At 42.5% G+C, this 14,074-nt stretch overlaps 1 protein-coding gene across 1 annotated transcript; it reads right to left on the bottom strand.

Moving 5' to 3' along the window:
- Window positions 1-6,913: 6,913 nt before the first annotated feature.
- On the bottom strand, window positions 6,914-7,708 carry LOC127238077 (proline-rich protein 23A3-like). Its single transcript, XM_051206537.1, is given in 2 exon segments — window positions 6,914-7,675; window positions 7,677-7,708. Coding segments are annotated over 2 exon segments (780 nt in total). The 3' UTR covers window positions 6,914-6,927.
- Window positions 7,709-14,074: the final 6,366 nt, after the last annotated feature.

The raw sequence follows: 14,074 nt of genomic DNA on the forward strand, positions 1-14,074 counted from the left end.
GTTGGTGGTGCTGCGGGGCTGGCGAGGAGCGGGGTACAGCGCGAACAGGTGCGACGGTGCAAGCGGCGGAGCGGCTGCAGTCCCCGGCTCTGGGTGTCTGTGCTCCGCCTATTGCAGGGAAATCTGGATCTTGCGCACGCAAGGCCGGATACTACTAGATGCCAATCAATTTTGAAAAGATGAACCGGAACCCAGGTCAAGACGGAAAAGGTCAGGTTAGGCTGCACCTTTTGGAGCCTGTGTCCTGGAGGCTCCACCCATGAGTGTCGGGCTGACCAATAGCCTTCGCTGTAGTTGGGAAATACTTTTTTTGGCCTATAGGAGGCAGAACAGGTTGCTCCGCTACACTCTAGACCTATCCTCAATAGAATTTCAAGATGCCTCAGGATTAGAACTCCTATGGTTTCGGGGAGCCAAAGGATCGCTGAAAACCTTGTGCATCCCGCCCCCACCCCATCCCTCAGTTAAAAACGCCATTTGAAAATGCTGTAGCGGTTTTGTTTGTGTTTTTCTTCTTGTTTAGAGATTGGGTTACTAGGTTAGCGGGGGTCTGATGTGTGAAGTACTCACGCCTGAGATAATGCCTGTTTTTGTGCACCGGAAATTCCTCATTCTGGAGGCTGAGGTGAAAAGAATCTTGTCAAGATGAGCTGCAGGCAGACACATGGTCTCAAAAACAACAAAACAGTTTTGGTCCAGAGAGGGCTCACATCACAACAGTAGCGCAATTAAGTTATGAAGCAGCAACGAAATAATTTTACGGTGTGGGGGCGCTCACCACAACATGAGGAACTGTATTAAAGGGTCTCAGTATTAGAAAGGTTAGGAACCACTGCCCTAAACTAAATGGAAAATCCCCCTTCTCCAGCTTTAGAAAAGTGTTATTTATTTACTTTGGTTTTCTGTGTAGTCCTGGAACTGGCTTTGTAGACCAGGCAGGCTCAAGAGATCTGCCTGATTCTGCCTCCCCAATCTGGGATTAAAGGTGTGGGCTACCACTGCCTGTCCAAAAAGCACTTTAAAAACAGCAAAGTGGAACATTTGTGTAGATGCGTCCTGAATATCAAGGGCTACACTATAATTTATTATTTAAAATTATTTTTATTTTATAGGTATGGGTCTTCTGCCAGCATACATGTCTGGTACCACATGTATGTACTGCTTTGTGGCCACCAGGAGGGAGTACTGGATCCCCTACAATTGAGCCAGCAGTGTGGATGTTGGGAATCAAGCCTAAGTCTTCCGGAAGGAGCAACAAATACTTTTAAAGGCAAGTCTGTCTCTCCAGCCCCCTTTCCTCTTTTAAACTGTGTGTGTGTGTGTGTGTGTGTGTGTGTGTGTGTGTGTGTGTGTGAGTTGTGTGTGAATTCATACGTGAGTATTAATTTTGCATCATTTCTACCCATCTCTCTCTCTAACTGTTATGTCTCCCTCAAATTTATGACCTTTTCTTTAATTGTTACTTGTGTATCTTTATATATATGTATAAATACAGTCTGCTGATTCCATTTTGTGTTGCTTCCATGTTTAATTATGTAGGGCTGATCCCTGGGTTTGGATAAACTACTTGTGGGCTCATCCTGGAAGAAGACTGATTTTCTCTCTTTCAGCAGCCAGTTATTGCCTGAAGTCAACTGGTATTTTCACTGTACAGGCCTTGTTAAGGTGACCATAATTTTGAGATTTCAGGGTGTATAGATTTTTTTTTGTCATATGGAACATAATATCTCACAGCAGATGTCCTGGTACTCTGCCTTTACCTTTCTTTCTTCCTTCCTTCCTTCCTTTCTTCCCTCCTTCCTTCCCTCCTTCCTTTGTAAATATCTCTTTTTTATTAATTTATTTTTTACATTCCAATCCCAGTTCCCCCTCCCTCCTCTCTTCCCATCTGCTTCACAGAACAGGTAAGGCCCCCTCTTGGAAGTGTACTAAATCTGTCCCATCATCTGGTTGAGGCAGGGCCAAGGCAACTCTCCACCCCCACATCCCTGTGTCTAAGCTGAGCAAGGTATCTGTCCATATAGAATTGGCTCCACTAAGTCAGTGAGTGCATTAGATCTTGCGTCCACTGCCGGTGGCCTCATATAATGTCCCAGCCACACCATTGTCACCTATATTAAGGGAGTATAGTTTGGTCTCATGCAGGTTCCTCATTTGTCAGACCTGAGGCTGTGATCTTTTACCAGCTCAGGTCAGCTGATTCTGTGGGTTTCCCCATCATGGTCTTGACTCCTTTGTTAGTATTATTTTTCCTCCCTCACTTTGTTTGTACTCAAGGAGCTTGGCCCATTGGTTAGATGTAGATTTCTGCATCTGCTTCCATGTGTTTCTGGAAGAGGGTTCAAGCTTTTCTGGGGTTATGGATTGTAGGCTGGGCATCTTTTGCGTTATGTCTAGTATCCACTTATGAGTGAATACATACTATATTTATCTTTCTGGTTTTGGGTTACCTCACTTAGGATTTTTTTTCTATTTCTGTCCATTTGCCTGAGAATTTTAGGATGTCATTATTTCTTACTGCCGAGCAATACTCCTTGTGTAAATATATCACATTTTCTTTATCCATTCTTTAGTTGAGGGGCATCTAGGCTGTTTCCAAGATCTAGCTATTACAAATAATGTTGCTATGACCATAGCTGAGCAAATGTCCTTGTGGTGTGACTGTGCCTCTTTTGGGTATATGCCCAACAGTGGTATTGCAAGGTCTTGAGGTAGGCTGATCCCTAATTTTCTGAGAAATTGCCATACTGATTTCCACAGTGGCTGTATAAGTTTACATTCCCACCAGCAAGGGAGGAGTGTTCCCCTGTCTTCACATCCTCTCCAGCATAAGCTGTCATTAGTGTTTTTGATCTTAATCATTCTGATTGGTGTAGGATAGAATCTCAGAATAGTTTTGATTTGCATTTCACTGATGACTAAGGATGTTGAGCATTTTCTTAAGTGTTTTTCTGCCATTTGAGATTGTTCTGTTGAGAATTCTCTGTTTAGATCTGTACCCCATTTTGCATTTGGATTATTTGGTAGTTTGATTTCTAGTTTCTTGAGTTATTTGTATATTTTGGAGATCAGCTCTCTGTCAGAGATGGGGTGGTGAAGATCTTTTCCCATTCTGTAGGGAGCCGTTTTGTCTTGTCAACCATGTTCTTTGCTTTACAGAAGCTTCTCAGTTTCAGGCGGCCCCATTTGTTAATTGTTGCTCTCAATTGTGCTACTGGTGTTCTATTTAGGAAGTGGTCTCCTGTGCCTATGTATTCAAATGTATTTCCCACTTTCTCTTCTATGAGGTTCAGTGTAGATGAATTAATATTGAGGTCTTTGTTCCATTTGGACTTGAGTTTTGTGCATGGTGATAGATATGGATCTATTTTTATTCTTCTACATGTTGACAGCCTGTTATACCAGTAACATTTGTTGAATATGTTTTCTTTTATCCATTTTATATTTTTAGCTTCTTTGTCAAAAATTAGGTGCTCATAGATGCGTGGGTTGATACTAGTGTCTTAGATTCGATTCCATTGGTCCACCTGTCTTGTCTTTATGCCAATACCAAGCTGTTTTTGTTACTATAGCTCTATAGTAGAGCATGAAGTCAGGGGTGGTGATGTCCCCAGATGATTCTTTATTGTACAGGATTGTTTTGATTATCCTGGGTTTTTTGTTTTTCCATATGAAGTTGAGTATTGCTCTTTCAAGGTCTCTCTCTCTCTCTCTCTCTCTCTCTCTCTCTCTCTCTCTCTCTCTCTCTCTCTCCAGTGTTTCACCATGTATTACTTTCTGGCCTGGAACTCATTATGTGATTAGGCCAAAGATATCTGTCTACCTATGAATCCTGAGTGCTGGGATTAATGGCATGGACCACCATGCTTAGCTGGTTCTCAGAATCTTTTTGACCCCTCTTCCATGATGTTCCCTGGGCTTTTGTTGTAGGAGTTGTATTGTAGATCAATAACACTTGTATCAATTGGAGTTGAACACTGTCTGCTGCAAAGAGAAGCTTCTTTGATAAGGAGTAAGAGCTACATTTATCCTTGGATATAAAGGTAAGTATTTAGAATGCAGCCAGAAGTTATGCTGTTACAGGAAAGTGGCTATCCTCTAGGGTCTATTAGCCACGGTTAGGTGGCTAGGTTTACAGTATTACAGTGGATTTCCTCGTATGGAGCAGACTTTAAGTGGAATTACACAGCTGTTGGTTGCTACCAAGATACAAACACCATTGTTGTACCCTTTGGGGATATCTTGCCATGTTGGTCTCTGTTGTGGCTCATAAGCTTTATAGCTGGTTAGAACTATGGATTGCTTTTCTCAACTGGAAGCTTGCAAGGCACTTTTGAATGCTACAGGAGCTAACCTTAAGGAGATACCAGATCAGCTCCAGTTCAATTCCTGTGCCTACTAAAGTATGGATAATTTTTAGCAATTATATCTCACCTTCAAGTTGTTGGAGGCAACCAAGGGCAGTGGCAATCACCTATGTTATTTTTAGAGTCTCTTCCTTCCTCTTCATCAAAAACTTGGTGGGAGGTTTCTTATGCTTGGCACTGGGTGGGTGTTGTTAGGTAGTCTATACCTATCTGTAGGTTGTTTTTTGTTTTTGTTTTTGTTTTCCTGCTTTTTTCCCCAGGGCCAATTCAGTTAACTTTTGCTATCCAGGATTTAGGATATTCTGACCAAAATGTGTATGAGATTGATCATTTGTACCTAAAGAAATATAAATTCATAGCCAACTATAGTAGTATACACCTGTAATCCCAACACTTGGAAGGCTGGTGACATCCTAAAATTATTAGGATGTCATCCTCAAAGCCAGTCTAGGCCAAGAGAATTCTACAAATATTAATTGGTCTTGTCTGTGGTTAGGGAAATCTTAGTTTTTTAATTTAGCTTACACCAAAAAGTCAAAATTCCACTGTTTCCTTAATACCTTGACTCTACAGGGCCACAGAGTCTTTAGAGGCAATTGATATGTTAGGTTCCTGGCACAATTGTTGGAAAAATGGAGGAGGCTTACATGAGAACTGAAAGTTGGAGTGGACTAAAGGGCTAGTGAGGTCATGGCTATTGGACGACAACTTACTAACTCCACTTTACTAAACCCACATAATTTCTAACTGCATCCTAAATATTTATCCTTATTCTCACCGATAGGGAAACCCTGTCAGATGAGAAAAGAAAAGAATATTGCACTGCAGCAAGAAGACAAATGAGGACAGAATGGAGGGGTGGAGTTCAAGGAGGAAAATAAGGGAGGTAACTGGCAAAGCATTCCCAGGTTTAAGTAATAAATATTAATGTTCATCAGTAAAAAGGCTAGCATCTTGGTTTTAGCTTTGGCAGTAATGATTTATTTTATTATAAAAGCATGGGCAGACCCATCAAAAATAGATATTTAAACATTAGGAGTGATGTGCATAAAATTCAAAAAGCAAGCGCATGGAGAAAAACCAAGCCCAAACAATAGAAGGTCCCTTTGCACGAGCAGAGATGCACAGAACCTTACTTAGTGCTGTCACCGCCAAGCCACCACATGGACTGATGAAAAAGGCAGCGTGGAACACCATGCACAAAGCAAAAAATTCTTAGAATGTTAACATTTGACACCTCAAGGCAACTCTTAAATCATTTTTTCTTCTAACCGTCTCTGCTCAAGTCTCTAAAAGAACATCTGAGTTTTGCAAAGTCCTTTAGCACTACCCTAGTCTTACTTTTTTTTTCTTACTGTGTTGCTGTGTGTATGCCAAAGAATCAGGGCTCAACACAGTTTATACATGAAGATACTCCAATACTCAAGTTTTTAAAATATAATTTAATTCAATTATTAAATCCAACATTTGTTTTACAAAGTCTTTGTACTTAGCCAAAACCAAAACAAAAAATACAATATTTTTTTTATGATCAGAAACATTATAAAGTAACATCTTCAACAGGACAAAGACTATTTTACAGAAAAGATAATATTCTATAAAACTTAAGTGTGTTCATTACATATGATAGGAATGTCCCTACTAAATATACTTCAATTGAACTTAAATATCCAATAGAAACTGTTAGGAAAAACAAGGAGCATTAGATGTGTCAAAGACTCCAACTTTCTCATTAGAGATATTGTTTTTATCAACCATCCTAAAGAAGTCACATAAAACTACTAGAGAAATTAATAAATTTTGTTGGATATTGAATCACTATAAGACTTATATCTATACACTAGTAACAAAGAACAACATAAATTTGGGACCTTCTAATTATTCTAGCAATATAGTCATAACTAATTATTGTAACATTAGGTGACTTCGAGAACAACATTAAAAATACACAAAATAATATCAAGAGACTTGGCTGTCATGGAAAGAAAAAGAAAAACCAACACCTCCCAAAGTTAAAACAAAACAAAACAAGCCCCCAAACTAACAATGCCCCCATCAAACAAAAACCCCACCAATATAAACTACTTCTTAATTATTAAAAAAAGAACATGATCATTGCTTCCCTTGCTAAGTTTGTTTCATAAGGAACAGCATCAGTGAGGCACAACCACGTGCATTTCACTACTAATTACTAGTTTAATTCAAGTAATTAACGTGTGGCGGACTGAAGAATGATAGGGTGGAGTTTTAAGGAAACATGCTGGAGTAAAACTGGAAATTGGGGCAAAACCAGGATTGCAAGGATGAAACCACCCAAGGGTGACTTCTATATAGAAAATGGCATAAGCAGTCAAGTCCAAGACCAAACAGTAGGCGACTTTAAAAACAGCATGTGATCTGGAGGCAATGATCTGTCTTTCAGACTTTGTAGTCAACCACCTATCCAATATTCTGCATTCTACCCATTTCAAAAACAAGAGTGCCTTTCTAACCTTGTAGGCTGTTAAAAGGCACACAAAGGACTTTGACTTGAGGGGCATCAGGATTTGTGCGGGGTAGTTCATTCATAGAACAGTCGCCTCCTGGCCTTGCACGGGGCCCGTGGAGAGCGGGGAGGGCCCTGCTCTTGGGGACTTGGAGGAGGAGATGGAGGCAGAGGCTGCAGTGGTGAGGTGGGGAAAGGTCCCAGCAGGTAGCTGTCCAAGTCCCAGATGGACCTTGGAGAAGATCGCTCTGCATTAGGGGAGGGCACCTGAAGCTGTGGTTCCAGGATGAAGTTCTGAGGCCAAGGGCTGGGCATCCTGATGATGGAGGAAAGGAGTTCAGAGTCCTGATCAGCTGGAGCATCTGTCCAGGGTGATAGGAAGCCAGAGTCCTCATCCTCATCACAGGCATCGTCTAGATAGGAATTGTCTAGGATGTACTCACAGATGGGTCCCTGCTGGGGGATGACGAGGTGGTCCTGGGGCACGTGCAGGAGAGCAGCTTCCTGTGGGCTGGTGGACGAAAACCCAGGCTGTCCGAGATGGGCGGAAGGCTGGAGGCCCTCGGGGACCAGGATGAAGGTGTGTCCCGGGAGCGACACTTGCATTACCGAGGTGGGCTCGGGCTCCAGCAGCAGGTCGACGCCATCCAGCTGAAGTTGCATGGCACAGCCAGCGGCCAGGACCACGACAGAGGTGAGCGCTTCGCTGGCGGCCCCGGTGGGCGCTTCCAGGTCGGGAGACGCCGGGGGCTCATGGCGGGCGGGCTCGTGGAGGCGGCGGCGCTTGGCAGGGCTGGGTCCTTGTGGCTGAGGTGCCCAGCAGGGCGCTGGGGCTGCGAGGTGGCATGTGCAGCATGGTGACGAAGCTGTGGGGCTGGCGAGGCTCGTGGTGCAGCGCGAACAGGGCGAGGGCGCGGGCGGGCTCTGTAGTCTTGTATTTTCCTCAAGTCCGGCTGGATACACCCTGGACGTCAATTATATTTCAAGAGATGTGCGGGAAAGTGAAGTGGAGAAATCTCACACCAGGCTCCGCCCATTGATCCTCCATTGCATAGGCTCCACCCAGGAGCGTTGGGCTCTGCTTTTCAAAAGCCCACTCTTTTGGCCTAGAGAGGAAAGAATGACTTTCGTGGTTTTTTGTTTATCAAAACAGGGTTTCTCTGTGTACCTTTTGGAGCCTGTCCTGGAATTTGTTCTGTAGGCAAGGCTGGCCTCGAACTCACAGAGATCTTCCTGCCTCTGCCCTCTCCAAGTGCTGCGATTAAAGGCGTGTGCCACCAACGCTGGACCCTTTTCTTTTCTTCTTCTTCTTCTTCTTCTTTTTTTTTTTTTGACACTCCTTGGAATAGGACTTTAATATGGCTGATATTTAGAATTCTTGTTTTCGAGAATTCAGAAAACCACTGAAAATTGACCATCTTGGTCTATATAGCTCCAGTACAGCCAAGACTACAAAAAGAGACCCCACTTCTCTCTTCCCTCCCCCCAAAATACAACAAAACCCCAAACAAAACAAAAACAAACCAACACTCCCTAAACATTCAGTTCTCTTTTGTGTTTATCAAATTTTTTATTTTGTTTTCATCTTTCGGAGAAAGTTTCACTATGTGTGTGCGCCGTGGTTGATAGTATGAGTTTGTGATCCCAGCATTATTTTTATTTATTCATTTTTTTTATTTTTTATTTTACATATCGATCCAAGTTCTCTCTCCCTCCCTCCCATGCTCCCCCACCCTCCCATTCCACCCCACCCCCACTCCACAGGGAGGGTGGTGCCTTCCAGGAGGGATCAGCAAAATCTGTCAAGTCATTTGGAGTAGGGACTACGCCCTCCCTCCTGCTTCTAGGTTAAGGGAGTATCCCTCCATGGGGGATTCGCTCCCAAAATCCTTTCATGCACCAGGGATATGTTCTGGTTCCACTGTGTCCCCTTGACTGCCCAGGCCTTCTAACTGAGACCCATGTTCAGTCCCATGCTGGAGTCCTAGCTATCAGTCTGGGGACAATTAGCTTCGTGTTCAGGTCTCTTTGGGTTTCTGTAGCCTTGTCTTGATCTCCCTCTCTGCATCTGGATTCCAGTTTGGCTCAGTGTTCAGTTGTGGGTGTCTGCTTCTGTTTCCATCAGCTTCTAGATGAGGGCTCTATGATGGTGGCCAAGTTAGTCATCAATCTCATTATCAGGGAAAGGTATTTATGGTAGCCTTTCCACTGTTGCTCAAATTGTTAGTTGGAGTCAGTCTTGTAGGTCTCTGGACATTTCTCTAGAGTCAGTTTTCTCTTCAAACCTGTAATGGCTCCCTCTTTTATGGTCTCTCTCTCTCTCTTTCTCTCTCTCCCTCTCTTTCTTTGTCTATTCCTCCCCTGACTCAATCTTCCTAGTCCTATGTGCTTTCCTCTCCTCCCCTTCTCTTTCTCCTAGCTCCCTCTCCAGTCACTGCCCACACTCCCAATATGCTCAGGAGATCTTGTCCCTTTCCCCTTCTGTGAGGGACCTTGTGTGAATCTCTTAGATTCCTCCTTGTATCTTCGTTTCTCTGGCGGTGTGAATTATAGGCTGATGGTGACCCTGGCATTATAAGAAGGTAATGGAAGTGACTCTTAAGATTCAGAACAGCCTGGGTCACCATTTTTAAAAACAAATAAGCATGGGCTGGATAGATGGCTCAGTGGTTCAGAGCACATGCTGCTCTTATAGGGGATCTGCATTCAGTTCCCAGCACTCAAATGGCGTCTCAGTCTTCTGTAATTCTAGTTCCAGGGAATCTGGTGCTTCCACTGGCAGCAAACGAACATGGATGCAAAACATCCATACACATAAAAAACAAAAAAAATCTTTAAAAAGAAAAAAAAAAAAACCAACCAAAGTGAATAAATGGTGAAGATACAGTTTCCTGAGTGATTGAATTCTATGAGTGTACCACAAGACTGGATTTACAGTTTGCTGTGGAACCCAGGACAGGAATTTATCTCCCACTCCACGGTTAGTGAAATGTACAGGTCTTCTTCTAGTTCTGTGAAAAGTGCCTTTAAAATACTAAAGTGAAATATTCAGGTAGAAATTCCCTGAAGATTATTGGCTATAATAAAATTGTTAAAGATAGGCCCAATGTGGTGATAGCCACCTATAATTCTCACTGGGGGAGCAGAATCAGGAATTCCATCCTGCCTTGTGAACTAGCGGTCAGTGTCAGTTGAATGAAGCCTCATTTAAAAAGAAAAGGCTGGAGAGATACATTTTAAAATATCAATTAAAAAATAGTCTGGTAGTGGTGGCTTATGCTTTTTTTGTTTTATTTTGTTTTTTTGAGGCAGGGTTTCCAGGCTGTCCTAGAAATCATTCTGTAGACCAGGCAGGCCTTGAACTGAGAGATCCGCCTACCTCTGTCTCCCGGTGCTGGGATTAAAGGTGCGTGGTGTGGCTCAAGCTTTTAATTCCAGCACTAAAGAGGCAGGGGAAAGAGGATTTCTGTGAGTTCCAGGTTGGCCTGGCATTACATAGAGAGTTCCAGGACAGCCAGGGCTGCACAGAAAAACATGTTTCAACAAATACAACAAGAGAAAGAGACAGAGACAGAGAGACGGAGAGACAGAGGAGGCTGGCAGTGGTGGCACACCTCATTAATCCCAGCACTTGGGAGGCAGAGACAAGATTTTTGTGTGTTGAGACAGGCCTGGCCTACTTAGTGAGTTCCAGGACATCTAGGACTCCTTTAAAGATCCTTTCTCAAAACACCAAGAAGAAAGAAGAATGTATCACTGACAGCATTAAAAATTGAAACAAAATCAACAAAATTTTAATAGTCTGTTTTTATTTTAATTAATTAATCAAATTTTCTTTTGAAACAGTTTTACCATTATCAAACTTGGTATGTGGAGGAAGACTACCTTGAACCATTGATCCTCCTGCTTCCACCTCCAGAGTGATGGAGATCCCTGCCTTATCCAGTTTCCTATGTACTGGGTATTGAACAAAGGGTTTAGTGCAGCTGAGGGGAGTGTTCTACAGCTGAAGTAATCTCCATTCACAACTGAAGCATTAAAAAACAAAAGTATACATTTCGATCCTCAAAACACATAGAACTCTGAATGACGGACGTTACAAATCTAGTTTTAGTTACTGTGGGAATGTGATGCAGACACGTATTTTAATTTAAACAAAGACACATCATACATATATGTCTGATAAACTCCTGTGAGATGTTCAGTGGTACTTTGTGTGCCTTTTGAATTAACATACAATGTCTCCCACACCTTCTCTTTCCTTCTTACTCCTTCCTCTCCTCTTCCTCTTCTTATCCCCTTCATTCTTTTATTCAGAACTAGGGATCAAACCCACAGTCTTTTACATTCTAGGCAACTGGTCTACCTCTGAGCTACATCTCCAGCCCCTATGAACCCCCTCCACTTTTCAAAGTATGTTTTGCCTGCTATCATCTTTGCCAGCTGTGTATGTTTCCATTTCATTGCTGTATCATCTTTTCAGTTCTCCTTTCAAAGCTGTTTATTTTGAGACAAGGTCTAGGTAAATTACCAGACTGGCTTTGAAATTTCTCTATAGAACAGGTTGGCCTTGTACTTGTGATTGTTTGGCCTCAGTCTCCCTCACAGCTGGTATCACAGGACTTAGCCATCAGGCTTGGCTCCTCTAATAAATTTTATGCTGCCTTCTATTTCATTAGCTGTTGACTCTGCCATTACCCCAACTTGAAATTCTTCCTTAATCACAATTTCAAACATCCTATTCTCAGAGCACTCCCAATTCATTCTCTTAAATATAAAAGCTCCACCATCAGTCTTTCACATTCCATGAAAGGCTGCCTTTTCCTGTAACTTTTCATTAGAAATGATATCATTGGGTCCTCACTCCCCTTCTTACCTGTGAGGTCAAGTCCATGAATAGTCAGTTGCAATCACATGAATCCACATGATTACTTGGTTTCTTTGGAAAGAATCTCAGTTAACTGAGTGAGGACTTAATTCAGAAAAAGGCATTTTGACCTAAGGAAAAAAAATTGCACTCATTGTCTGCAACATCCAGCTATTTTTAATTATCTTTAGCATGGAGTCCAGACTGTTTTGGGGGTGGTTTTTATGCTACAAAGAGGGAAGTATTTTCTGTCCCAAAGTAGGCCATACCCAAGTAATAGGCTATGTTTTAAGACCCTTGCTTACACGTGTTTACTGCAGATCTATTTCTAATAGCAAGGAAAAGGAATCAACTGAGTTATCTTGACTTTTCTGTGGCTGTGATGAAATACCCTAGCCAAAGCAGCTTCATGGAGAAAGAGTTTATTTTGGCTTGTCACAGCTCAAGGCTACATTATGTCATGGTGGGAAAGGTGAGGCTCCTGGTGCTTGAAGCTACTGATCACATTGCATTCAGTCAGAAAGGTGCTGATAGCTCGCTTGTACAGACCTTCAGCCCTCTATAGGTAGCTAGTTGCGAGCTTTATCCTCTGATCTTCAGACAAGCTTTATTTGTACAAGCAAAGTATCACCATAACCTTCAGGCCTCTATGGTTAGCTAGCTAATGGCAAGCCCCACCCTCTGATGTTCAGACAGGCTTTATTTGTACAAGCAAGGTATCACCACACAGAAAGAAGAGAGCAATGGATGCTAGGCTCAGCTGTCTTTCTCCTTTCTATGTAGTTTAGGATTTCTGCCTAGGAGATGGTGCTGCCTACAGTGGGCATATCTTCCCATTTCAACGAACATGATAAAGGTAGTCCCTCACAGGCCTACTCAGAAGTGCATTTCTCAGGTGATTCTAGGTCTCATCAAGTTAACAATTGAGACTAGCCATTACTACAATGTCCATTAAGTGATGAATGGATGAACTGTGGTACATACACATGGTACTAGAATTTTATTGAGCCATAAAGAAAAATGAAGTTATGAATTGTGAAGAAAATTTACAAAACTGAGAAAATATACATATTAAGTGAGATAACCTAGGTTTATATACAGGAGCTCCCCCCTTTTTTTCCTCATATGGAGATCTTACTTGGTAATTTTTACATATTTATTTAAGTGGAAGTAAGTAAGATGTGTGGAGGTCAGAGAACAAGAAAGGGGCCCCTGGAAAAAGAAATAGACTTTAAGAGAGGGGTGGGAGGATTACAGAACACATGTTGATATGAAAATCTGAGGGGAACCCCAGAGGGTGCTTGGGAGCATTTACTTCAAGATGGGGAACAGAGAGATGAGGGAGAGGAGGCACTGGGATAGGGTTGGCCACAACTATCCATGAAAATATCACAAGGAAACCTGTTACTTTGTAAATAAATAAAATAACAACAACTGAACTGTGATTTGACAGAATTGTAGCATCCTTTGAAACTTTCTTGTCTCTTCTTGAGGCTGGGAATAAGTAAATGAGACCCTCTCTACCAGCTTCTCATTCTCTGAGCATAGTAGGACATCATTCACATAGTTCAGGAGGACTTAATCCCAAGGGGAGTTTCGAATCTTTTAAGCCTTGTTCAAGGAACTGGGAAAGTCTGAGAGGACACTTGAGGGATATAACCATCTTCCCCAGGTAAAGGCAAAGGGATATTGACTCTTCCTGACTAGAAATACATTGAGAAAGACTTTTTTCCTTCGGTAGTGTCTCTCTCTATAGTTTAGGCTGTCCTCAGCTGTTGGAGTGCTGGAATTACAAATGTAAGCTACTATGTCCAGTCTGGTGTACACTTAACCATACAAGTCCATATGCAAAGTGGGCTTTTTTTCTTTTAAAAGTCTCAGGAGTGGGCAGTGGGGGGCACACACCTTTAATCCCAGCACCCAGAAGGCAGAGGCAGGCTGATTTTTGTGAGTTCAAGGCCAGCTTGGTCTACGACATTACCCAGAGAAACTGTAAGGAATAAGGTTTTTCCACCTGGAGATGGTCTTGTCTCGCCTCTGCACCAGCCCCAAATAACGCACAGAGACTCTGTATTAGATATTATGCTGTTGGCCAGTTACTAGTTTCTTATTGGCTAGCTCTGTCTTAATTCTTAACCCATTTCTATTAAATATAAGTACTTCCACGTGGTCTTATCTTACCGGAGAGCCAGCTGGTGTCCTGCTCTCTCCAGACTCTCCATCTTAACCCTTCCTTACTACCTCCTCTGTCCTCCTCATCTCCTAGTCCCGCCTATCTAGCTTTGCTATTGGCCAACAGTGCTTTATTCATTAACCAGTATGAGAAACATATTTACAGAATGACATCTCCCATCA

The sequence above is a fragment of the Phodopus roborovskii genome, unplaced genomic scaffold, assembly GCF_943737965.1.
Source record: "Phodopus roborovskii unplaced genomic scaffold, PHOROB, whole genome shotgun sequence".
Taxonomy (NCBI): Eukaryota; Metazoa; Chordata; class Mammalia; order Rodentia; family Cricetidae; genus Phodopus; species Phodopus roborovskii.